Source organism: Episyrphus balteatus, chromosome 1 (genome assembly GCF_945859705.1).
Source record: "Episyrphus balteatus chromosome 1, idEpiBalt1.1, whole genome shotgun sequence".
NCBI lineage: Eukaryota > Metazoa > Arthropoda > Insecta > Diptera > Syrphidae > Episyrphus > Episyrphus balteatus.
The window spans coordinates 116,133,944-116,160,550 of record NC_079134.1 but is presented as its reverse complement, the minus strand read 5'-3'; the positions used below and the strand labels follow the sequence as shown (position 1 = coordinate 116,160,550).

General features: G+C 31.2%; 1 protein-coding gene across 1 annotated transcript; it reads left to right on the top strand.

Moving 5' to 3' along the window:
• Positions 1–1,809: 1,809 nt before the first annotated feature.
• LOC129905486 (DNA polymerase zeta catalytic subunit) lies at positions 1,810–25,282 on the top strand. Its single transcript, XM_055980951.1, has 20 exons — positions 1,810–2,064; positions 2,139–2,368; positions 2,436–2,680; positions 2,738–2,952; positions 3,009–3,179; positions 9,946–10,195; positions 10,255–10,368; positions 10,434–10,575; positions 10,640–10,839; positions 10,897–10,981; positions 11,321–13,229; positions 14,196–14,354; positions 14,411–14,875; positions 14,937–15,271; positions 15,374–15,592; positions 15,656–16,226; positions 17,173–17,477; positions 24,234–24,461; positions 24,654–24,903; positions 24,976–25,282. Exons 1-20 carry the CDS (start codon positions 1,948–1,950, stop codon positions 25,138–25,140), a joined length of 6,375 nt encoding a protein of 2,124 aa, XP_055836926.1. The 5' UTR covers positions 1,810–1,947; the 3' UTR covers positions 25,141–25,282.
• The last annotated feature ends 1,325 nt before the right edge of the window (positions 25,283–26,607 follow it).

The following is a 26,607-nucleotide window of genomic DNA, read 5'->3' as shown; positions in this document are numbered from 1 at the left end:
ATCATTTGTAGATATGACTTTGGCATAGTAAAATTGAACTCTACAACAGAATTTGAGTATTTAATTGATAAAATTTATAAGATACATCATTAAATGTTACTTTTATTACAATTAATTCACTAATGAATACTGAAATTTCACAACTCATAAAATCGGAGAAGAAAAGAACGCAGTTCATTTAGTTCTGAAATTCCCCGGTGTGCACTCTCAAACAGAAAAATGAACAGATCTATTGTTGACAACCAATGTCAAACCATACGATGGATGAAAAAGTAGAAAGTTGGGCAACTTCTTCCGTCGAAACCGTCCGTCTCCGTCCGATCCGTCGCTTATGGGTCGCTTCCCATAAGAACGTGTGTATTTTATCGAGCTGTCAGTCAAAAACTTCGACGGAACGGACGCAACGGATTCTATGGGCTGGGGCCTTTTGTCAACAATAGATCTGTTTAATTTTCTGTTTTAGAGTGCACACCGGGGAATTTCAGAACTAAATGAACTGCGCTCTTTTCTTCTCCGATTTTATGAGTTGTGAACTTTCAGTATTCATTAGTGAATTAATTGTAATAAAAGTTACATTTAATGATATATCTAATAAATTATATCGATTAAATACTAAAATTCCGTTGTAGAGCTCAATTTTACTATGCCAAAGTCATATCTACAAATGATAATCTGTTATTAAAAATTGTTTTTAACTGAAGAGCAAGTACCTACATGAAATCTAGTCGCGCATTTTATTTTATTAAAAAAAAGAACAACAATAATAGTCAAAAATTTCTTGCATCAGAACTTCCTTAGTGCACATTCAGCGATAAAATATCGAACACACCTCGGAGTTTGAAGTGAGCTGTCAAAAAGCAATCCGTCGTACGACGTATTCTATGGGTCACCCCTTTCTGTCCCAAACTTCAACTTCAACGGATGGATTGACGGAACGGACGCACCGGATTCTATGGGCTGGGGCCTTAAGTTTGAAGCGCGCGACGCACCGAAACGAAAATCAAAAGGAAATTCGAAGATAATTTCTGCGCCTTGCGTCTTCGTGTAAAAGCAGACAGACTCACAGGGCAGAAAATCTTCCTTCTCTATTTTTCGAACTTTCTTTCTCCCTTGTTCTTATGTGCGTCTTGAATTTTGGGTCTTTGTCTGCTTCTACACGAAGACACAAAGTTCAAGATTCAATGAATAGTTAGGGAGAAAGAAAGTTCGAAAAAAAGGGAAGGAAGATTTTCTACCCTCTGAGTCGCCGGTCAAAAATTTTGAGACTCACTTTGACGTTTCTCTTTGATCTTGTTCTTTTTTTTGCTGTTTTGCTTTATTTGATTTCGTCGTTCGCAGAGTTCGCTTCGTCGTTTGAGTATTATTTTCGTGTATTGTATCTTTTTTTAATACACTCAAATATTTTCGTTGCTTATAGAGCCCGCTGGAGTTGTTTTTTGTATATTTTTTTCCTTATTTTGGAATAAAAATAGAAAACGAGAACAAAATAAAACAAAAAAAAAAAATAGCTGTCAAATTTGCGTCTGATAAAAAATACTACGTGTAGAATGGCGTGATGCACCGAAGGGAAAATCAAAAGGAAATTCGAAGATAATTTCTGCGCCTTGCGTCTTCGTGTAGAAGCAGACTTTGTGTAATCAAAATCGAAAAATAAAATTTATCCCACCTTGATGGTTCCGCGCGAAGTGCTAGGTGGCGTGAAAAGCAACATATCAGATTCTTGACAACCCTTCAAGCAAGAAGTTCATAGTTCATACCAAGTTGGATGATGTAAACAAACTTGCTGTCTCGTGTGTTTTTGCTGATGTTTGCGGGAAAATCTGAATAATTTTAAGAATTTCTGTGACATATGACCGTTTCACATTCTTTTGAAATTTAATTTGTTAAAACTTTTATTAAAATTTATACACAACACAAACATTGAACAAAAAACCAAACACTAGCGAAATGCCTTCAGCTGATATATTTTCATTACGCATTGTAACAGCCGATTTCTATATGGAAAAACCTAAACCCGGACTAGATCCTTGTTTTTCCGAGTTTCGAGCTAAAGAAATAAAAAAGGTAGTGAACAAAAATATGCTATAACACTATTCTATTTATTTTGTTCAAAATGTTCAACATTTTTTTTGCTAAAGGTTCCCGTTATTCGAATATTTGGTTCAACTTCCGAAGGAGTCAAATCATGCATGCACGTTCATGGTGTATTTCCGTACTTGTACATTCCATTCGATAAGAAAAACTTTGAAACATTGGATAAAGCAAGTTATTTGATAGCTTCAAGTCTTGATAAGGCGATAAACATTTCCCTTGGCCAGAGCAGTGCAGAAAGTCATCATGTTTTTAAAATTCAATTGGTCAAGGGAATGTAAGTTCAAAATTATTTATTTATTTCTTTTTTTTTTTTTTATTGTATAAATTGTATTTCACTTTAGTCCGTTTTATGGGTATCATGCAAATGAACATCAATTTATTAAAATATACATGTTTAATCCGCGGTTCGTAAGACGAGCAGCAAACTTGTTACAAAATGGAGCAATTATGGGTAAAACATTCCATGCTCACGAGTCGCATGTTCCTTACATTTTACAGTTCTTTATTGACTATAATTTATATGGAATGAGTTTTCTTCATGTCCCAAAAGAAGTATTAAAGTTTCGGCGCAATAAGGAAGACGATGGTAACAGCAATTCTGTTTAAGATAAAATGTGAATGAGAATAAATTCCTATTTTGTAGCTATTCCATACTCCATTGCTAAAGAGCAAATATTGGATTGTAGTCTTGCTGTAAAACAGTCAACATCAAAACTGGAATTGGACATTATTTCTGGTTTTATTTTGAATCGCTTTCAGCTTCACACAAATACAAGTACACATGCGAATCCTGGTATTGAAGCTATTTGGCAGGATGAAAAAATTCGTCGGGACAATCTTTCAAAAGACACTGAGAAGGTAAATAAAATATATATTTGGTTTTTAAATTATTGAAAATATATTTGTTTCTATAGGTTCCCCCCTTAGAAACACCCTTGGAAGAGCAACGTCCGAATGTTAAACCGACATCGAGTGAAGAGTTTTACCGAATTGGATTAGTGACAAAGTTAGAGCAGCTAGAAATGTCATTGAATGAAACCATTAGCGATACACCTGAATCTAATAAATCTATTGTTCCGGAAAAGGTAATTTTGATTTTGTATGATGCATTGGTAAAAATGTTATGGTCTAATTTGATGCAGATCCTTAGCCAGATACGAAAAATTCATTCATAAGGGCAAGGGCCCTATTTCATAAAACTATAAGACCCGTTTGCTGAATCTAAACTTAAGCATTTAAGTTCTACATAAATCCTTATGTGACAGTTTCCGCAGCGGAAAAAGTAGGGAATAAGAGTTTATGTCCAACATAAATTATCTAAGTTTTGATTCAGCAAATGGCCCTAAGTGTTGTACGTGTAGATTTCAGTGGCGTATCCAGAAAAAATTTTGGAGGGGGCTGGAAAATTTTTCAAACATTTTTTAGAGGGTAAATGTGCGAAAAAAATTTCATTTCTTTTTATTAATCTTTGATCGAGAGTTAAACGCTGTGCTGCGGTACTGAAAGTGGTATAGTAGCATTATACTGCTCTCGACAGATTCTTACAACTGTCTCCTCCTTTCACATTCAGAGTACCTAGTCTTTTTTTAAAGTTCTTGTGTCCTTAACATTTTACACAAACAGCAAAGAGTTGAGCTATCCTTAAAAAAAAAAACTCTTTATTTCGTTCGAACTTTGTCGCGTGCTGAATACAAAACTGTTTACAGATTTATTCCTATCACGTCAAGAGTTTTTGGGCTATAAGCCTAGTACGCAGATCGCGCTAAAATTTATCTTTCATACAAATTTCCTCCAAAGATAAATTTTAACGAGGATTTTTAGCCAGGTAGTACGCAGTTCACGCGCTAAATTCGAATTCTCATCTACTACTTTTGCAAAAAGTCTCCACTCAATTTAGCTCGCGAAATAATGCTCAGTGCATTTTTTCACAGATAAATTTAGACATTTTTGTGGTTGTTGTTGTTGCTGCAAGGAATAAGAGGCAAAAAAAAACTTGGAATATATAAAAGAAGAGGAATAAAACAAAATGAGAGCGTAAAAAAGGTATTCTGCAGGTAAAAAAAATATGTAATGTAATATTAAGTCTGTTCAGCGAGGATTTTTCTAGATCAGAACAGGACAGGACAGCACAGTTTCGTGAGAAACGTCAGATCAAGTTAGAACAGTCATTTAAACGTCAGTTGTCAAAATAAAAAAAAAAAAAACAAATTGTAAATTATATGAATTTTTTGCTTATCGGTTCTCGTTAGTTTTATTTATTTTTTGAGTTTTTACTGCGAAAAATATAATTAAAAATTGTTTTTAGTTAGAAAAACCAAGAGCATTCGAGAAATATTCGCACAATTAAATCAAAACAAAAAGAAAAAAATGACAGCTTTGCTTTTGACATTTCTCACGAGTCTGTTCTAACCTGATCTTACTCAAAACCAAGAACAGAAAATCCTGTTCTAAAATGTTCTAGTTTTGTCAATGAACAGGAAACTAGAACAGTTCAGCACAGAAAAATCTCAATGAACAGCAAAAAGCTGTACTTTTCTGCCTAGAACAGTCCAGCACAGCGTCAGTGAACAGACTTATTGAATGTAAGCTGGTATAAGTAAATGAAACTGTGATTCAGCCGTTATTTTTAAATTTAAATTTATCTTGGCTTTTAGCGAACGCGTGTAGAGATAAAAATTGTCGAGATAAAATTTAGTTTAGCGCGATCTGCGTACTGGGCTATACTCATCAATATTTTCGATATATACGCCCATGTTCCGCAATTCGAACGAAAGTGAATTCAAACCACTTTTCAATTTCACGTGAGTTGAAATATCAATATTCTTCATTTCGATCGGTTTCGAAAACTTCGAAATTGCTTCTAACTATAAAAACTGAAGGATCTTGCATTTTTCTTTTGTTTTTAAATTGAAATTACTGCAATTGCACATTCATTGAAAAAGGCCCCAAATTCACGAAAATCTAAATGAGTGAAAAAATGGAGAACACCTATTCCACTTTCGGCAAGTGAATACGCAAAAAGTGAAATACAGAACATGAAAGTCTCAAAAACTAATTTTGAATGAAATTCTTTTTGAAGTTTAATCCGAAATATATATGTTTTTTCGTAATATGTTGCTTTTTAATCCAAATCGGAAGCGCAAACTGCAATTTTCTCAATTTTCTTAAAGAAACCTGTTGGCCACTTAGATTTTGAGATATCAAACATTTCTATTTCCAATATCTTTGAGAAAAATATTATTAAAAAAAAGTAAATATACCTAAGATCAAATACGGCGTTTTGAGATTGCATAAGAAGTTTTGCAAAAATTTACCGGTGATGTCAATAGGTATACTAAAAAAATTATCTTAAGAATTCGGAATTGCACTAAAATCCGAAAAAAAAAAATTATCCCAACCCTCATCGTCAGCTAAGGCTCTTACTCAAACAAACCCAAACAGCCGTTTCAGAATTTGGAGGGGGCTCGAGCATCTGTGCTGCCTCTGAATCTCTAAGATTTACGAACAAGTTTCAGTTAATCATGTACATTATGATGAAATCAGCTAAGTAAGAACATGATCTTGAAGGCTTGGGGGGGGGGGGGCTTGAGCCCCCTGAGCCCCCCCCCCCCTCAATACGCCACTGGTAGATTTGTATTTACAAGCACAAATAAAGTATAGAGTTGTAGTTTTATGTTTCATACAAATTTTCATTTATTTGTAGTCCGGCAAATTCAAATTATTTGGTTTATTGTAGCTAGGATCAACGAAAACAAACAAACATTGGAACTTTCTATAGCAGCAGCGAAGTATTATGATGAATATTTGCGAAAATAATAAACATTATTGGCTTTAAAAGCTATTAGCTTGATTTTTCAAGATTGGTTTTTCAAGATTATGGTCTTTAATTTTAATATTAGGCTATAGAAAAGATGTTTCTTGTGAAAAATAGATACACAAAATTGGAAATTGATTTTTAAAGGTGAATCAGTTTTATTTGGTTCATCTTTGAACGGCAAACTGCTATGAAATTCTTTTTTAACTGCTAAATATTATGCACTAAACAAAACAAATCTTCAAATAAAAATATTTTTGTGAAACAATAGTTTTACTGAAATAACATTAAAAACGCTTAAACACCTAAATGAAGTACACATTTATCATAACGAAGAAAAATAACAAAAATAATAAAAATTATTTTTATTCTAAGTGGAGCGATTGAATATACATATTTCAATTTTAGAGTTCAAGTACGACAGTGGGCTCATCAGTTAGACCTGTCGTACCTGGGCGAAACGCTTTGGAGTTAAGGTCACTTGAACTTTAATATTGAATTGTATACATTTATCTACATTAATATATTTAATGTTCAAGGAAAAACAACTAAATTTAAGCTGAAATGTTTTTAATGTAATTTTTCTGTAGAAAGTTAATACAAATAATCAGTGGCGTAGATAGCTTTTTGCTAAGGGGGGGGATAGATCTAGTTCGCAAATTTTTTTTTAAGTTTTAATAATGCTTCTTTGTATTGTTTTTGTTCTCTTTAAATTGGAGAAAGTTCTTTCGGTAGTTGACGTAGAAACCAGCAGTGTAGCTAATATCTTTAATAAAAAATAAATACCAGGACAACTTTTTTCGGTGCAGCTTTCGAGCGCTTGCAATGAGTTGATAGAGGAAGTATTTTTCCTTCTGATCAAATATCTTTTCTGAGTTTTTAATTCTTCACACAGAGAATAATATGACCAGGACCACCTAAATACCAACAAATTTCCTTATTGAACTGTTTTATGAAGAAACCTTATTAATATCAACAATTAATAAGGTTTTTCCATAGAGATTTCTTATTATTTTCATGTACAAAATCTTTCAAAATTCTTTGTAAAAATTTCATATTTTTTCCAACTTGGCACTAGAACAAAAATTGTGACCAATATTTCTATAGTAAGTTGGAATAGGTGATCCCGTACATGATCGTATTTTTTTTATTAAAAAAACAAAACCGACTTCCATGGATCAAAACTGGGTTTTATGGTTTTTCTAATAGTACTGAACAAGCACAGCTTTTCAATACCTACAAAAAGAATTATCAAAATTGGTTCACTCGGTCCAAAGTTATGAGGTGACAAACACAAAAAAAAAGTACAGACGAATTGAATAACTCCTCCTTTTTGGAAGTCGGTAAAACAATAAGGAAATCCCGATTGTTTAAATAATATTTCCTTCTTGGATGAAAACTATAAGGAAATCTTATTGTTTTTGTTCTATTTTATGTGGTCTAGTTTTTGGTAAAACTCAACAGTTTCATTAAATTTTTTAGCTGCTTTGTCTATTTCAGACGAAGAATCCTTAGAAAGAACCGGAAACCCTTCTAGTGTGTTTTCATGGTTTGTACATTTTTCTCCAAGGCCCATTACATAGAAATCGAGAAAAAGATTGAAAACAGTGACACGAAAATATTCGTTACTGTACTTTGAACGGAAGGGTTCGAACGATTCTTTTGTCGCTTCACTATTCTCTTATGTTTAAAGCCTATGTCAAGGATTTCAGCTAATATTTCCCTTATACAAAAAACTTTCGAAAATGAGTCGTCTTCTGCCCGTTTAATATTTAGTTGATCCCTTAAATCTTTAGCGAGCTCCATTGCTTGGACCAAGTCTAAATTCACTCTTTGAAACACCGACTTAATGGCAACGAAAGTTGGTAAACCATATTTTATAACCTTTAAGCTAATCAAGAACTCGAAATCCATAGCGTTTTTTTCAAAGTGCGCTTCTTCAACTTATTTATTCATGACTGTTTATACTGCACAATTATCGATTCCAATGGGGGGGGGGATATATCCCCCTGATCCCCCCCCTATCTACGCCACTGCAAATAATCCGTTTTCTTCTATGATAGTTGTCGTATATCTTCTTACTTTACAGAAAAATTGCTTTTAACAGTTTTGAAACAAGGAAAAGAAGTTTTGTTTAGCCAATTGCTTTCAAAATAAAATGCTTATTACTTCAATGTTGTAATGGGATGTATGCGTTTAATGGGAGATAATAAGAAAAATAAAAAGAACGGGTTTTAGAAATTAAATAAAATTTAAATAAATTAACATGCCACTACAATGTTTGTAAAATTCCTGCTTTTTTTTATCTTTGAATTGTATGTATGAGATCTCCAAGCGTTGCAGTCTCTTAAGTGAAAGCATAAGTGCAATAACAATGCAGTATTTTTAATTTATTGAGATTCAATAAAAACTGAGACGAAACTGGCACTGAGAGGAATCCTTCTTACTGTATTAAAAAGTTAAGTTGAAGTCGTTTCAATATTAATTCTTTAAACCGAAAGTACCTACGATGTAAAGTTTCTATTTTGAGTGAATATTGAAGGAAGATAAGCACATAAAGATTTCAAAGTCAAGACTTTTTATCAATAGGAAAGAAAGATGGATTTTAGAGCCAACTACTTTTTGGTATCACAAAAAAAAGGACTGAATTGTTATTGCACTTTAACTACTTAACTACCAAATAAATGCCATTAGCGCTCCATTAAGGAACAACAAAACTAGTACATTTCTTTCTATCAATGACACCCAAAAATTGCTGTGAACTCTTGATTATAATGCTTGATCATTTAAGTTTTATTTTAGTTACAAAACGTTATTCATGAAATACATTTAAAGCCCAAAGGACCCAACATAAGACACCATACTTTTTTTAATAGTCTTTCTACTCTTATAAAAAAATCTCTTGTTACAAGTCTAACACTAATAAAAATTTTACAAATACTTTTACGAAAAACAAATATTCACCGCACTTGTAAAATTACTTGTAGCTACAACTCTACGATACTTGTAGTTATTAGTCTATTCAAATTCTTTATGAAACAGAAATTTGCTGATAATTTACAAGCTACAAGTAAATTCATAAATAATAGTCTTTATGAAATAGGGCCCAGACTTTTGAATTCAATAAAAGGACGTATATGTCATATACATAAATTTAAAAATTGTATGTGGGCTCTTACGCTATTTTGCTTTACTGACATTAAAAAATAGAGCGAACTATCAAAAACTTTGCCAAATGAAAGGGTTTGAATAGTAATGTTATTTAGACATTCATAATTTCTTAGGTAAAATTATACCAAGTTTGGTTGAAAACGCTTAATTAATTATTGAGCTTACAGAGTTGATAGCAAGTGAATCGGGGAGACAACATTTATGGATATTAATAATCAGCCCTATTATGAATAAAAACTCCCGGGGAAATGGTTCGGGAGAAAGGCTCCAGACCTTTAGTGCCATAGTCCATTGCGCCACGGGGTAAAATTTATGGATACAATTTATTTTCTAGTTGCGATTAAGGTCTTGACTAGACTAGGACAAATCCCCATAGAATATTTTGAAAAAAATGTCAATTGCTTACAGGCACCATTGCCTTGGAAAAACAATAGTGTATAAGAGACATTGTCGGTTTTAATAATGAATTTCATTTGTGGCTAACCCATCCAAAACCAAAAATCTTATCACTCCCCGATATTCAGTGTTTAATTTTAATGACTAATAAGCATGAAAAAAAAATCTCGTAACCAAACCAAATGCGATACAAATTTGAAAATTTGTCCGTTTTCTAACCAAATCGATTTGATGTAAGCCAATATAGCTCGTCACTGATGTTATTTTGCCCTCTTAGATTATTCAAGAATAAAAAACCCGTTGCAAACATTTTGCTGGCCAGAATATAGAATTGTTATCTTATATAAATATAAAACTGTTCTTTATTTTTAAGATCGCTCTGCGTTTTTCATTATTAAACACTCGTCAATTATAAAAAAAGAATGATCAGTTTTACAAAACTTAATTATAATCTTTTCATGTGTTTTCAGAAACAAACTTTTAATCTGAAGAAATTACTAGCTAATGCTGTATACCCAGAGGAGTGCTCTCAAGATGATTTATTGACAAATGCATCTTTTATACCAAACCACTTCTCAAGTGGATCTATTTTTGAGTCATCAATTAGATTTTCTAAATCGGATTCAATCCCAGAACCTGATAATAGTTTCATGGATGATACTATTGTTGATGAAGATTTGATTCGCTGTATCACGCAGCCCGATCCGGTAAACAAAACTTGTATGTGTTTGTGTGTGTAATGTAAAAGTATATGAAAAATAAAATAGATTTATTTTAAGTACGCGAAGAGGACATGGAGCTTTTAGACGTAATGCAACAGCTAGAAGAGGAACAAGATGAAAATAATATCGATTTAGACAGCACGCTGGCTCCTCTTTCACAAAATATTAATTGTAAGATTCATTGAGAATTTTTTGAATTACTTAAGAATAGCTCGAAATGATTCATAACTTTTAAGTCAATAACTCACAACATGTTTTGCGGCAAAAATTGTCACATAATAATTCGAGTGAAGATGAATCTGATAATGAATGTCAAAATGATTTCACAATGGTCATGGATGATATGGATGAGTTGTTGATAAAATTAAGTCAGCCTTCGTAAGCTTTTTTTGGCAGAAATTACAAAATATATATATTTATATCTAAATAATTTTTTTATCAGATTACCAGATGTCGTACAATTTGATGGAGCTGATGATATATTAAATACGCCGAAAAAGAAATTTAAAAGCAAGCTGCCAAATACTCCAATACATGTTACGCCAAAAAGAATGTTCAAACCCGAATCGCCAAGAACTCCCAAGAGCACAGCTAAAAAATATGAGCCTTTGCCACTAATTATAAATTCAAGATCTGTTAAAAGTAATTTATTTTACAAATTAATTATTTTAAAATTTCTAACTTCGCTTTAATTTTTAGAAAATCTCACAAACGCGTCCAAACAAATGGAAGTGGATTCTCCGAGGGCTGTCAACAACGATTTATTTGCAGTAGAAACTGATAAGTATGAAAAAAATTTATGAGTGCGTTTTATAAAAAAAAATCGTACCTAGTAAATTAAATGCAATATTTTTTCATAAAGTAGTAGTTGAGTAGTATAAATGCGAAGAAATGCTCTGGTACTAACTTTTAATTAGTACCGAGTACCATCGCTTAAATGTACAAAATTTTGTATGACCTTTTTTTCGTAAAAATATATTTCACTTTTTAAAATAAAATTAAACAATTTTTTTATAGTATTTTAAGTGGATATTTTTTTTATATAAACGTTTGCAAATTAGTTTCCTTATGTTTTGCTTACTACAAATTTTGAGAAAATATGAATAATATTGTTCTTCACCAGAAGTCCAAACCGAAGGAAGACCATTGACTTGGATAAAACACATATAACTTGCCAACTACGACCACGCATAAGAAAAAGTGAAGTTAGACTTAAAACATATAATACACCAAAAGTTGATTGTGAACCTGACGGAAATAAATCTACTACCAAACGAAAAAGAAGCCTTCGTAAAAAAAATGAACATGACAAATCTTGTTCAAGTGTGACTAGTATAAGTCCAAAAGTTCATATCAAACGGTTTTCGATGGTACAAAAATTGAACGAAATTACCCAGAAGAAACAACATGAATCGAAAGAAGATAAAATGTTTTCTAGCAATTCCATTGAAAAAAATCAATCACAAAGTCTAAAACTCTCTTCGGATGAAATCTCTTCAATATCTAGCCAAATATCTCCGGATGGTTCTAATTTAAATTCAACCAGAAAGTTAAGGAAAACTGGCTTAGAAGTTAATCGTACAAAATGCTCACCTTCAAAAGTCAGGAATCAAAATGTTTCACATATATCTTCTAAATCTTCTGTTACGGTGCAACAACCAAGTTTGTATATTCAAAGTAAAATGAAAGAGAATGCTGGAGACTTGGAAATATCTTTGCCGGAGCAAAATCAATCACTCTGTGAGAAAGAAGTTCATAATGTAAGAGAGGGTAATATTAATACAGATAAATGTTCTAAACAAACATCTTTTTCAAGAAAAAGAAGAAAACTACCTCTTAAATCAAAGAAATTATTTGAAGGCAACAAAATTGATCAACAATCTCTTGAAAATGTTTCAATCGGTGAAAAAGATTTGCGTAGTGTTCTTCATGATAGCTATGATAGAAGTTCTTCACGATTTATAGCGAAAAAACTTCGAATAAACATAAAAAAACTTAAAATCAATGAAGTACTAAGATCACAAATAGATAAATCTCATAAACAACCTAATTTACAAGTATGTAATATTGAAAATAAAGTATCGGGTTCTTCGCGATCTTCAAAAGACCCTCTTGGAGAGTTATTGAAAGATGCAGAAAACGATCACATAATTGATAGTTTTTGCGAAAGATCATTTATCATGAACAACACACTAAACAGTGATTTTCTTAATGTTCAAAATTTTCATAATTCTGATATCATAATCAAACCGAAAATGCAAACAGAAACATATTGTGAAGTTAAAAATAATTATAGAATACACGGTATTCCCGATATGGTTAACCAACAACCTTTCTATAGTAATTATGCTGATGTGACAAGCAGAAAGGAAGTGGGACACACACTCCTCTGGATTCCTGGTGTAACACTTAATGATGTAGAAGAATTTAAAAGCAAAATACCTACCCTTGAAAGTTTCTCCGATAATAGAAAGAAAATGGCTCAAGACATGACTATTAAATTTCGAAATGATGCTTGTATTAAAAAATATTTATCTGATGATACAATTATTATTGCAACTCCAAGTAAATTTCCTCCAAACAAGGAAGATGCTAAAATTTGGCTAAAAGCAAAAGAGCTTTTAAAAAGAAAGAATCTTGAAGAAGATAAAACTAAGATAAAAGAAAGCGTTCCGACTGAATCACTTCGTCGTAAGGTGTTGATGGATATAGATACTGCCGGCGATTTAGAAGATGCCGATTGTTCTATGCAAAGTATTTCCTTGACACCATTTACTCCTGTTAAAAGTGATCATAGTTCAACAGACCACATTAATCCCTTGACAAATTCCACGGATGTAAAAAGCGTTAGCAAAGGGAACACAATCTCCCAAAACCAGTGTCTTTCAAAGGATTTAGAAGTATGCAGTGTGTTTAAACCAAATTATGAAGATAAAATGATGATCAATAAAGAGACCGTTAAATTCAATAACAAAAGTGTGTTGAAGACAACTCAAGAGGACTTGCAATCTGGAATGTGTTCAAGTGCAACAGTGAGTATAATAAATTGATATGATTTTTCTGAACACAATGGGGTTTATACTTAGTTGTTTTTAAACTCCAATTTAATTTAGTCTGACTTTTAAGCAATTTAAAAGAAGTAGTATAAATTCCAGTTTTTCTAAACAACAGCTTAAACGATGAACTCAGATTATCCTAATCCCTAAAAACGAGTATAAATACGCCGATAAATGCTGGAAGACGATTGTTTTTGTCATCAAAATGTTTTGGACTAACTTCAATATTAATATAATCGGTTACCTCTCACGCAAAAAATCTACTGCCAGTTCTCGTTCTCATTGCATTGCATTATTAAGTCAAATATTCTTAATTATTTTATAATTGGTAGCAATATAACCACTTTATTTTTTGGTCAATTTGATAAAAACAAATTTTATTTTTCCACTCAAACTCTTCAAGGCGTTTTTATTGAATATCTTAAATTGTTTAAAATAAATATGATATACAAAATTAGTCTATTGTCACAATCTTACAATTTTTCTTGTTGAAAACTTCCTTCAATTTTTTTCTTATTCCGTGACCTTTCATTATTAAATAAATGTTATCTTCTTCGTTGGCTATAGGTCTTATTTTGATTTTAATTTGTCTTTTTTGTCAACGTTTCGATTGTGGTTGCAATCTTCCTCAGGGCTCAAAGAAAATAGTTATAAAAATTGCTATTATATTTAAATTTTATACTTATCTTAAGGCTTTTACCCCAATGACTTTCTTATAACTCTTTAATTTTATTACATTTGATTTTTTTTTAATTAAACTATTATTTAAAAATAAACCTGTAAAAAAAGTTAAATTCGGGTCAAAATAAAAAAAACACACACAAATTACAATGTATTCCGGGCAGGTGCTTTGTGCTACTTACTATTATTGTATTCTTCCTGTTTTATTTAATATTTATTGCTAATTTGTTATTATATATTCATATAATTTCTTTAAAATAGGTAATGGCAGAGTTAGGAAAAGTAACTTTTGTCAATAACTTACACAACTCGCAGGGTTCATTTGACTCGAGCTTTGGTATCAGCCACGCATCTCTTAACAACACCTTTGGATTCAAAGTAAATTTAGAAAATCTACACCAAGCAAAGTCGGATATTGAAGTAAGGTGAATAATAGTTAATATACAAAATATTTTTAATAATTCTTTCCGATTTAGCACAATTACCTTACGACGCTTTCTCTAGAAATTTTTGTTTCAACACGAGAAAATTTGCTTCCAAATCCACAATTTGATGCAATTTCTTGTATTTTCTATGCCATAGAAAACAGTATTCCTTCATCTGAAAATTCTGAAAACCTGTCAAAAACAAGTGGCCTTATTATAATATCAGATGGAAATGGTTGTATTAATACCAAATTGAACGGAATCGATCCACGTATTGAAATTAAAATTGCTACCAACGAATTGGATGGCTTTGCTCAGCTTTTAAATTTGTGTGCCTTTTGGGATCCTGATATTTTTGTGGGCTATGAAATTGAAATGTCTTCATGGGGTTATGTGATGGAAAGAGCGAAGCACCTTGATTTTAATATTGCACCGTTGCTTTCTAGAGTTCCAACACAAAATGTGCGCGGCTTTAATGAGGAAGAACGAGATCAACTAACAGATTTGGATGTCGAGGTACTTTTTGAAAAAAATATATGAAATTCAAATTGTTATTATTAAATTTAAAATAACCTAGTCAAAACTCTGCGGAAGAATTTTACTTGATGTTTGGAGATTAATGCGATCGGAAATTGCGCTTACGTCTTATACATTTGAAAATGTAATGTATCACATTTTGCATAGACGGTGTCCAATACATACATACGCAGATCTTTCAAAGTGGTTTCGTTCGCCACAAACCAGATGGATTGTTTTTGAATATTTTCTTGATCGAGTCCATGGAACATTGGAATTACTAGATCAATTAGATTTAATAGGAAGAACCAGTGAAATGGCTAAACTTATTGGTATTCAGTTTTATGAAGTCCTTTCTCGCGGATCGCAGTTTCGTGTGGAGAGTATGATGTTGCGGTAAGCGATTAACTATGTGTTCAATAATTTATTTTCTTCTGAGAGTACTCATAAAGAAAGAGTTGCAACCATATTTAATTAAATAAAAAAATTTGTTTCCAGAATTGCAAAACCAAAAAATTTAGTTCCACTTTCACCTAGCGTCCAGCAGCGTGCACATATGCGTGCCCCAGAATACTTACCGCTTATATTAGAACCTCAGTCCAGATTTTATCCTGATCCAATTATTGTATTGGACTTTCAAAGTCTCTATCCAAGTATGATTATGGCGTATAACTACTGCTTCTCTACATGTTTGGGAAGAGTTGAGCATTTAGGGCAGTAAGTAAAACATAAATTAATGTATATTGTGTCTATTCTTTAACAGTATTTTTCATAAAAAAGATCAACACCGTTCGAATTTGGTGCCTCTCAGCTTCGTGTATCACCAACTCTGATTAAGAAGCTTTTAAAAAATGATATGATTACAATTTCACCTTGCGGCATTGCATTTATTAAAAAAAATATTCGAGAAGGCGTTCTTCCTAGAATGTTGAAAGAAATTTTAGATACTCGTCAAATGGTGAAGCAATCGATGAAATTGCACAAAACCAATTCAGCTCTTCAGAGGATTCTTCATTCCCGACAATTGGGCTTAAAATTGATTGCGAACGTAACGTACGGTTATACAGCTGCAAATTTCAGTGGCCGAATGCCATGTGTTGAAGTTGGCGATAGTGTAGTGGCAAAGGGACGTGAAACACTCGAACGTGCAATCAAATTAGTAGAAACTAATGAAGAATGGAATGTTAAAGTAGTTTATGGTGATACGGATTCTATGTTTGTTCTTGTTCCCGGTAGAAGCAAAACAGAAGCTTTTAGAATAGGATCTGAAATAGCTGAATCCGTTACAAAAGATAATCCACAACCTGTTAAGCTGAAACTGGAAAAAGTTTATCAACCTTGTATTTTGCAGGTAAGTTAGTGTCTATTAATTTCTTTATAAGTGTATATTTTATAAAGAGAACAAATTTAAACTTTTAGAATTTGTTTAAATAATATAAAATGTGAGGATTTATAACAAACTTTTAAACTAATTACCAAATAAAGTACGCCTTTGGATTTATTCTAAAAAAAATTAAAAATACTTAAAACAAAAGAAAAACCTATTTTTCATACATCGGTTTGTGACGTTTGCAATTTTTTTTTATTTTTGCTTAGACAACAAAATCTAAGAAGTTGCCTGAAGGGTATTAAAAATCACTAGATACCAAGTTTAAATGTAACCGACCTTTTTAACAAGTTTACAAATTGTTTTCAAAAGTTCACAAAATCTTTAAGCAAGCAATATGTTTTTTTTATAACAGGTAAAACACATGAATACACAATATTGCTTTATATAGTCATCCACAAAAAGAAGGTACATACATACAATACATATTTCAACTCTCTGTTGGCGTTATCATAGTCAAGTGGTTGACCAAGAACTTTTGATCATTCACCATTTTGGTATTTGATGGCCGATCGCCTAGAAAGAAATTACATGTATTTTAGATGTTACTTTTTTTGACAAAGAATACATTTTAACATTTTGTGTAAAATCGAATTTTCAATAAAGATCATGGGTCCAAATTTACCCATGAGTTACAACGGAGGGTTAAGATTCTTTTAACCACAAAAAAAAAAGAGATCTAAACTAATAGATAAATACATATAATAACATACAAAATACTTTTTGATTTATTTGTATGCTCATGAAAAGATGTCGCAAATAGTTTAAAAGTAGGATAGAAAAAAATCAAAAATTACATTATCAAAAAAAAACAAGAACATTTTTAGCTTAACATGGTTTATATACATACATAATCTATTCTATATCTCAGAATCATCAACAATATTTTTTTGAATTTTAATTTTTTCAGACAAAAAAACGTTATGTGGGTTATATGTTTGAATCGCCTGATCAAAAAGAACCAATTTTTGAAGCAAAAGGCATTGAAACTGTGCGAAGAGATGGTTGCCCAGCTGCTGTTAAAATGCTTGAAAAGACACTTAAAATACTTTTTGATACTGCTGATGTAAGCGAAGTAAAAAAATACATATGCCGTCAGTTTACAAAGTTATTGTCAGGAAAGGCTAACATTCAAGATCTTTTATTTGCAAAAGAATTCCGTGGTTTAAAGGGTTACAAACCAACAGCTTGTGTCCCTGCGCTTGAGTTGGCAAGGTAAGTGTTTTGTTCCTTTGAAAACATAAATTAAATGGAAAAAAAAATATCAGAGAAAATAATTTATTAAATCAGATCAGATCAGATTATCTTATTAATCCACAATAGTAAATAGTGTGGTCCAAAAAACATTTTTTTTCGATATTATCTATAACATAAAGGTTGTAAATTTCAAGTCGCTATCCTAAGTGCAAGAGGGTGCTGATAACAGTTCAATAGTTATGTTTTGTACGTAATCTTGGGAATATTTTTTTTTCGAAAAAATTTGAGCAATAACTAATAATAATTAATAAGCAAAAAGTGGAAATCTGTGTATTACCTCAACGAGCATTTTTTCAATATCAATAAGCGCCCCGTTCTATAAAAGATAGGAAACTGATACTTATTCAGCAAAATGATACTAATAAGATGTGGAACCAAATTAGGGGGTGACTCGACCACTTTTTGAAAATTGTATTTTTCCCATACAAGCGTGGACCACCTTAATACCTACTACACAATTGTTCATTTTTTTTTTCGTCAATTAATCCTGGTCATTTTATCATTGAAAAGTTTCATATTAGCCATTCTATTACCTATTGGTATATGTACTTAAACAAGCTAAACAAACTCCAGGTTTGTTCGATGTGAGCTCTAGGGCATTCTGGGTTGCTCCGAATTCGTCGTCAAGCGTCTAATATTTTGTATGGACCAATATAAGGTGCCTGATTTTTCTTTCTATTTTCTAATTTCAATAGTACTAAATCGCCTATATCTAAATCTAATTTATTGGTATATTTTTTATTTTCTGTCTCCATTCTTTTTTCCTTAATTTTTATAGTCATTTCTTTTGCTTTACTGAGTGCATATTGTAACCTTATTTTCTATTCGTGAGCATAATTATCGTAGTCATAAATTTTTGTTTTATTAATCAATGTATCAGTCGGTAAGCAGGGCAGTTTCCCATAAATGAGCTCATACGGTGAATAACCAGTGTCTATATGTGGTGTTGTATTGTATGCGAACGTAAAATATGGAACCCATTCATTGTCTAGACATTTGATAGTAAGAATTCATTAAGTGTCCGATGATTTCTTTCAAGGGCACTTATAGTTTGGTGGTGATATGGAGAAGAGAATCTTTGTGTTATCTTTAATAGCGAACATATGTTGCTCATAACTTCGTTATTTAATTCTGTACCTTTATCTGATTTTAGAATCTTTAAGTGTCCATATCTAAGAATACATTTTTCCACTAAAGTTTTGCTGTTGTTATTGCGTCTTTTGATGCCATAGGGTATGCGACAACAAATTAACTCAGCTCACATTGCATGGTAAGAATATATCTGTTTTCATTTGATGTTCGTAATGGCGGTGTACCGTGTGCAGAGTTATGAAATTCGTCGATTAGTTAGTTTGTATTTGGTTAAATCATCAAGTATTTGTTTTGGGGCGTTATACATTATTATTTTTAGCTTAGGATTCTGGCCATTTATTTTTATCTTTGCATATGTTTCTTTGAATTTATCTTTTTCAAAATGCTTAAATATTTCATCATTGTTCATAAAGGAAAGCTGGTTAATTTTTTCTTTATTCTTCTGGATGCTAATTTCTTCAGTGTCGACTCTAGTGTCGCTGAATTATCGTTAGATCCCGTATACGTATACATATTATTTTTATTTATATCTGATGCAAGCTTCATCAGGTTCGAATCTGGATTCGCCGATTTATCGCGGCATCGCACGTGCACAAATTTTCATCAATATTTATTTTTGAATTTCTAGCATTTTTATCAATATTTAATTTTAATTTCTTTATATTTTTAACGTCATTAATGGATATGCATTCCCATATTTGAAGATATACCAGGCTTCTCTTGAGAGTTCCATTTCTCCTTGTTGCTGTCCATATTAATTTTATTGGACATCCTCTTGTGATGACTAATGTTCTTTTAACGGTTTCATCGGTTTCTGTCGGTATCATTATCGCATTTTGCAACAATAAAATTTGTTTTGCTATCCGATATTCTATACATCTTTAATTTTGGCTGTCTGGAATATTCTTGTATTCCAAGCTCGCAACCTACACCAGCAGTCGTCGTGTTGCGCAGCTACGGTTTGGCTTTCTTTACCTAGTTTTTGGTTTTATTTTTTTTTTCCTCAACAAAAAAAAAAAAAAACAAAAGCGATTTTTATCAATTTTCGGTTACACCAACTAACATCAAACTAACACAACTTTCCGTTTGATTTTGGCGCCAAATTTAATGAAGCGAGTAGCTTGTTTTTGAATTATTTTTCTCTTGGGTGGCTCTTTGTTTGAGTGTCCCATGTTTTAATTATACATTAAATCACTAGTTTACGTTATTTTCGAAATGTTCTCATATAAATTTAGCGTGTTTACCAACACTATTCGTGACTGTGCAAAGTAGAAGTGCATTTTTAATGTAAGCTGCTATTTTTGCATTTTCTGTGGCACCTAATGGTAGCTCTTAGCCCAGATTTTATTAAAATACACAAATTATTACAATGTTTCACTTTTCTATACTAAAACTAATTTTGTTGACGCTTTTTCATCATTTTTACAAGATTTAAAAGCCTGCTTTTATTCTAGTGACGCAAACAAAACACAGTTATTTGTCAGGACATGCGAAAAAACGCAACTAGTAGCCAAACGGTTTCTGTGTTCAGTTTTTTGTTTTTACAATATTGTTTGTTATAAGTTACTCTTTGAAAGTCCAAAATTGAAAATCTGCTAAGTTGCCAAACCACAGCACCAATCGCTTTTATCTTTTGTAAAATGTGTGCCTTTATTCATGTGAACCGCAGTGTATATTCAGCCGTATCGGCAATAAAGTTTCCTTGGAAAAATTTCTCTTATTCGAAAAATCGGTATCGGCAATATTTTTTTAACAGAAAAACTTCCTATTATTTATTTCTTATGGGCAAGTGCAATCAACAAAAAACAAATCGTATATGCTTTTGCATACCTACATACATAATAATTATTGGTAGGGTAAACCAAATCTAGGACGACGAAATGGAAATTTATTGCCACTGGATATTGCAAGAAGTGCTAGGAGGAATATAAAAAAAAACATCAATTTCTTTCAACTATAATATTTTTTAAATCTAAAAAAAATAAAATGCACGACTGGGGCCGCACGTACTTGCTCTTATGATAAAAGTAGCTTTTATGTCAAAGATTTAAAAAAAAAATATTTTGAATTAGTTAAAATTTGATTTTTTTAAGGAATTTCATAAGAAATGCAAAAATACGAAATTATTTTTTTTAGTTTTTCTTACGCCATATTTTTGTTACTCGTGTTTTTTTGACAAAAACAAAAAACGCAATTAGCTACACATATTAAAATCACTTAAAGCATTATGTATGTCAAATTTAGTCTAGAAAATTGTAATAACTCATTAACGGTGTACGGGAAGAGCCGACATCAAAGATTAAAAAAAAATGTTAAGTCATATTTCCATTATCCGTATTTTTTGAGAAAAACTAAAAATGCAGTTACGTTAGATTTACGTATAACATTACTTGTGTAAAATTTAATCGAAATCGTTAGAGTCATTTGCGAGAAAATTGCAATAACTCCATTAAGATGTACGGGAAGAGCCGACATCCGCGATTTAAAAAAAGAGTTAATGTCATATTTTCACTATCCGCATTTTTTGAGAAAAACTAAAAACGCAGTTATGTTAGAACTGCAAACAACATTACGTATGTTAAATTTAATCAAAATCGTTAGAGCCGTTTTCGAGAAAGTTGCAATAACTCCAAAACTTTGTATGGGAGGTATACGTTTAAGGCGAGATATTAAAAAACAAAAAATAACCAACCTTGGAAATTACAAAAAAATCATCTGTACCAAATTTCAAGAAAATCCCTCAACCCGTTTAGGCTGCAGCTTCATGTACAGCTTTTTATGACGACGCACCGACGCACCGACGCACCGACGCACAGACCGACGGACGTCATGACGAAAACCACTTTTTCGGACTTCTCCATCATCGTAATGTTAGTTTTGATTAAAACCTCGAACTTTTTTTTTTACACGAAACCAATACTTGCCCTATTGAGCAAGTAAAAAACAATTAAGAAAATAAACTCACAACTTACGTTTCGGCAAATTAAATGAATTGCATCTGCTTTTTAAAAGCCTCCGCATAGTCCCTTTGTAAGTTATTTTGCCTTTCGGTACGGTCTTTTACATCAGCTAATACAAATTTTGCACAATTCAATATTTTAATTGTTTTTTGTTTACACCAAATACCATAAATATTGGAAATATTGGAGTTGTCAAAAATTTCGAAGATATATGTTCGAAGGTTTTTTTGTTTTGTTAAGTTGGTTGTGCTTCTTTCCCGAAAACAAAATTCCGATAAGGAGAAAGATTCCCGGGAGAGAAAATCTATTCCCAGGGAAATTTCTCACATGAGATTGCCGACAGGGCTGATTAAAATTATATAAATTCTTTTGTATACAATTTTTCGTTGAAATACAATTAGCGGTTTGGCAGAAAATCAGATTAGTAAAAAGTGGTTCTACCTACTGTTAATATTGATTTTCGAAAAAAAAAATTCCATCAAAAGATAGACTTTTTACTTTCGCAAGTAAAAATAAAATCTACTCTCATCTTTGTTCATGTAACGAACACTATGTCATGCATGCGGTTTGCTGTTGTTGCATAAAAAAAATTGTTTGGGAAAAAGAATCTCATATTAGACACAACAATCTAACAATTAATTTGACCACATACTTGAATCATTTATTTTCAAAAAATTCTTTTTTTTTTCAACTAAATTTGTTCTCTAGAGATAACCACGCCACGTACATCCGATTTTACAGTTAGCAAAATAAAAGTACCCAACTTATCATATTTTGAAAATAAACAGCAGCTCCTTTATGTTTAGTTGACTACACATACAAAAGCTTCCGGCTGAAAATCTTAAGTTTAAAGCGTCTTTCAAGTTAAATAAGTACTCTGAATATATTAGTGAGGCGGCTTAGCATTAAAAAAAAGTTTCCGGTGTGCACTTTGTGATAAAAGCATGAAATTTACATCATTGGTAGTACTCAATATAAGAGTTATTTTGAGATATTGGGCCGCCTTGTATTCCATCCACATAAGAGTATTTATAACAATGCAAAGAAAGCAAATTAAATGAATTCTTGTGAAATTTGCGATTATTAGAAGGTCCATATTCATCCTCCAAGGTAAAATATTCAGTAACCCAATATCTTAAAATGAGGGTTATACATATATATATTGTACTAACAATCCTATTAATTTGATCCCATTATCTCAAGCTGCACAATTATTTTTCATACTTTTACTTATGCACCTCACTCTATTAAATCTTAAATTTTTATGAAAATTAAGTATTCCATGGTAAATATAATTAATTTTTTTTTTGATTCTCATGTATATATAATATTTATATGCAATTAAAAAAAATTCATTAATTTTTATGTGGTGCAATTTTACCATTGAAAAAGTGTTATTTCTTATTAAAAAAAAACATCCTTTCACCCGAAATATTTTGATGCGCATATTTTATTATTTTTCTCAATGGTATATGAAACGTTCATACAAAATTTCACTAACCTACCAATTATTTTCAAATGTAATTGATAACATTGTGACTCTTGCTCTTTAAGTAAAAGACTATTCATAAAGAGTCCAATAACTTTGTACATGATGGTCGAGACATTTTGGTATTAATTTTAATCGATCGGGCGTTAAAAATTACATCGAAATCATGTATCATATTATTAATAATGTTTAATTACCCATACTATGATATGCAGCAATGCGAGTGCAACACAGAAAAACTCTTGTATCTACCCTTCCGGATGGAATACAAGGCGGCATAATATCTCAAAATAACTCTTATATTGAGTACTACCAATGATGTAAATTTCATGCTTTTATCACAAAGTGCACGATTTTGTTACTAAGACGCCCCACTATAATATTCTAATCTCAAATACAATTTTTTGACAAAATTAGGCTTACAAAAAATCTATATAAATTTTAAAAATAAATTTCACATTCGTTTATCTTCAAAGTATGATAAGTCTAAAAGCATTTATATTTTTTATCTTTTGAACTATTTGTCCAAAAACTAAATATCATTCGGTTTCATGGGAAAAAGTTCTACAGAATAAATTCACAATTAAAACTCAATTAGAAAGGAAATGAGAAGTGTGGACTCATATTACATATGTAGGAACAAAAAAGAAGAAAACTAGCGATTAGAATATGTAGTATGTATGTAGCAGACGTAAAGAACAAAATATCAACAGCTGGGCTCTAACAACACACGGTATACCATTAGCATGTGGTTTCTTGTACCAAGCTCTACATACATTTTGATAATTTTTAATGTAGAAATACTTGACAAACAGAAACATACAAACAAACGATAAACCTACTCTTGAAAATCTTCGAATTCAGCAAAATTTGAGAACAGTCATGAATTTGAAAGAGGACAAAGATGACATAAACTCGAGTTATAATACTGTGATAAAATAAGTATAGTCTGTTGTGTTTTTTCTAATTTTTAAATTATTTATTTGTAATAGTTTTTTCCGTTTCAATTTTTTATTGCAATATAAATGCTACTTAAATAAAATTTTAAAATTTGATACTCGATCTAAATAAAAAAAAAGTCTAATAAAAATTAAAAACGCTTAAAAATTCATGGATTAATCCAAATTAAAAATACATACTCAATTTGGAAAACATTGTTTTTTTTTTTTTTAGAAAATGGATGCAATTAGATCCCCGAAGAGTGCCTCGTTCTGGAGAAAGAGTGCAGTTTATTATTACAAATGGACCTCCGGGTGTACCACTGATTAAACTAGTGCGTAGTCCTGATGAGGTTTTAGCAGATGAGGGTCTCAAAATTAATGCAATTTACTACATAACAAAAGCAATAATTCCTCCTCTAAATCGATGTCTGTTATTAATTGGAGCAGATGTAAATGAATGGTGAGTTGAAAAAATAAATAAATATTATGCTTCTACTATGTGACAACCCAAATGATAATTGTATACTTGTTTGTGTTTTGTACCTGTTTATGTAAACAGATTTAGTTTCTAATATGAAATTATCTTCGATTCTTCAGTCTATTTTTTTTATAATAATAACAAACAATTCTATTATTTTCTTCTTATCAAAAGGTTTGCTAGTTTACCAAGGAAAATTCTATTCAACACTGCAATCACTTCAACCACCGAAACTGTGTCGTTAAATGCAATAAAAAAGAGTACGATATCCCAATACTTTTCATCGACAAAATGCATCGTCGACTGTGGACAGCAAACAAAGCAGGGAATTTGTTCTTTATGTTCGCTGGATGTCTCAAACACCGTGGTTTCTTTGGAAGAAAAAATATCGAAATTGCAAAGAGGATATTACCTAACACAATTTGTAAGTGATTAAATTGAATTTAAATTATTATTAATTAATTAATAATTTTTTTTTCAAATTTTTTCTTTTAAGATATGTCAATCGTGCTGTGGTCGTCCGAATTTTATAACATGTACATCCTTTGACTGTCCTGTTTTGTATGTGCTGGAGATGAAGAAGCGTGATCTAGCACAAGTATATCAAATTCGAAGTACCATGAACGATTGGTTACAAACTGAAACAACTATAACTGATTAAAAGTCAACTCATTTAAAGTCATCGTGCAAAAAAAGTGCTGTGTAATTAATACTTAAATACTTAATGCATGCGGATTCTCTTACCTGGAAACATAGATTAATTCAGTCTTGTTAAATGTGAAATAAATAAAATTGGATTCATATACTAAGGTAATTTTACATATAAACAGTCATATTTTTTTAACATAAAAATTTTAAAACCAATCATAAACTGAATTATATCGTATAAGTAACTTAACTAAGACATTTCTCTATGATCGTTATTAAAATACTAAATAAGTAATTTTAATAAGTCTGAATCTATTGCGAAATTAAAATAATAAGTATTGTATACAACATAGTTTAAATTTTATACATTATTCCAAGAAAAGTCGAGGTATAATACAAGCTTACATTAAAAATTACGGTCTAATGAGAAAAACTGAAGTACAAACGATACTTTAAAATTGTTTTCTGTAAAGATATAAGAACATAGTAAGAAATGTTGATTCAAAAGACAATTAAGACATTTGGTCAAATAGATTAAGATTCCCGAACCATTGAAATATGATTGACTAAACAGTCCAGTCAAATATGTAGTATTCAGGCTCATATAAAAGTAGAAACTTCTAGTGTAATGGATTTTAATGCCTAACTTTATATTTTTTGTTGTTCTGAACACGAATCTGAATTTCTCCATTTGAAACTACAAACAAATGCAAACAAGAAATACTTTTTTGTGTTTTTTTTTTTTTTTTTTTTTTTGAGAAGAGACAATTAGTAATAGATTATTTTTCCGCCCCAAACAGCTTTGACATAATCATATTTTTTGCATGAAAAAAGTTTGTTTGTTTTTTCAAAAAGTGGTAATTTGAAATGAATTTTCAACGCTTTTTTGAGCGGAAACGATAAGTCGTGACAAAAGCAAAGAAAACATAAACTGTTATTTTGGTAATTTCTCATATTTGCAAGTTAATATTACACCAGAATTTTCCACTAAAATGGGTGCGTTCATTGACCTATAGGATAGAGTATCTCGGATACACGGATCTGCAATACCTCTTGAAAGAAACAATTCAAATTTAAGCCTTTGCTTAAACCAGCTCATCAATTGGATTATTTGAGGTATTCCAAAAATACTCGGATTCTCCCGTTTTTTTTTTTAAGAAAATGGTTAAATTCTATGCTTTTTTTAACATATTTTAGAGCAACAAAAATCTATACGATTTTTTTTTTGTTAGCTTTTTGAACGCACCCAATTACTTTAACAGTTTTAAAATTAACTTGGAACGGGTCTACTCAGATAAAGTAAAAAATGTCGAAAATTGTTTAATATAATTTATTTATTGATTTATTTATTGATACCCATTAGAATAAGTTATGATTGAAATTCATTTTTCAGATTGATTGAAAAAAAAAACGATGAAGTTAAAAAAGATGGGATTTAACCCTTAACTATAGTGGTGAAAATTTGTAGTGTTTTGAAATG

Excerpts from the sequence above, each read along its gene's own strand:
- LOC129905486 (XM_055980951.1), top strand. The coding sequence starts at position 1,948 with ATGCCTTCAGCTGATATATTTTCATTACGCATTGTAACAGCCGATTTC. Across the intron at positions 10,982-11,320 it reads TTTGCAGTAGAAACTGATAA|AAGTCCAAACCGAAGGAAGA; the intron begins GTATGAAAAAAA and ends GTTCTTCACCAG. Across the intron at positions 14,876-14,936 it reads TAACAGATTTGGATGTCGAG|TCAAAACTCTGCGGAAGAAT; the intron begins GTACTTTTTGAA and ends AAAATAACCTAG.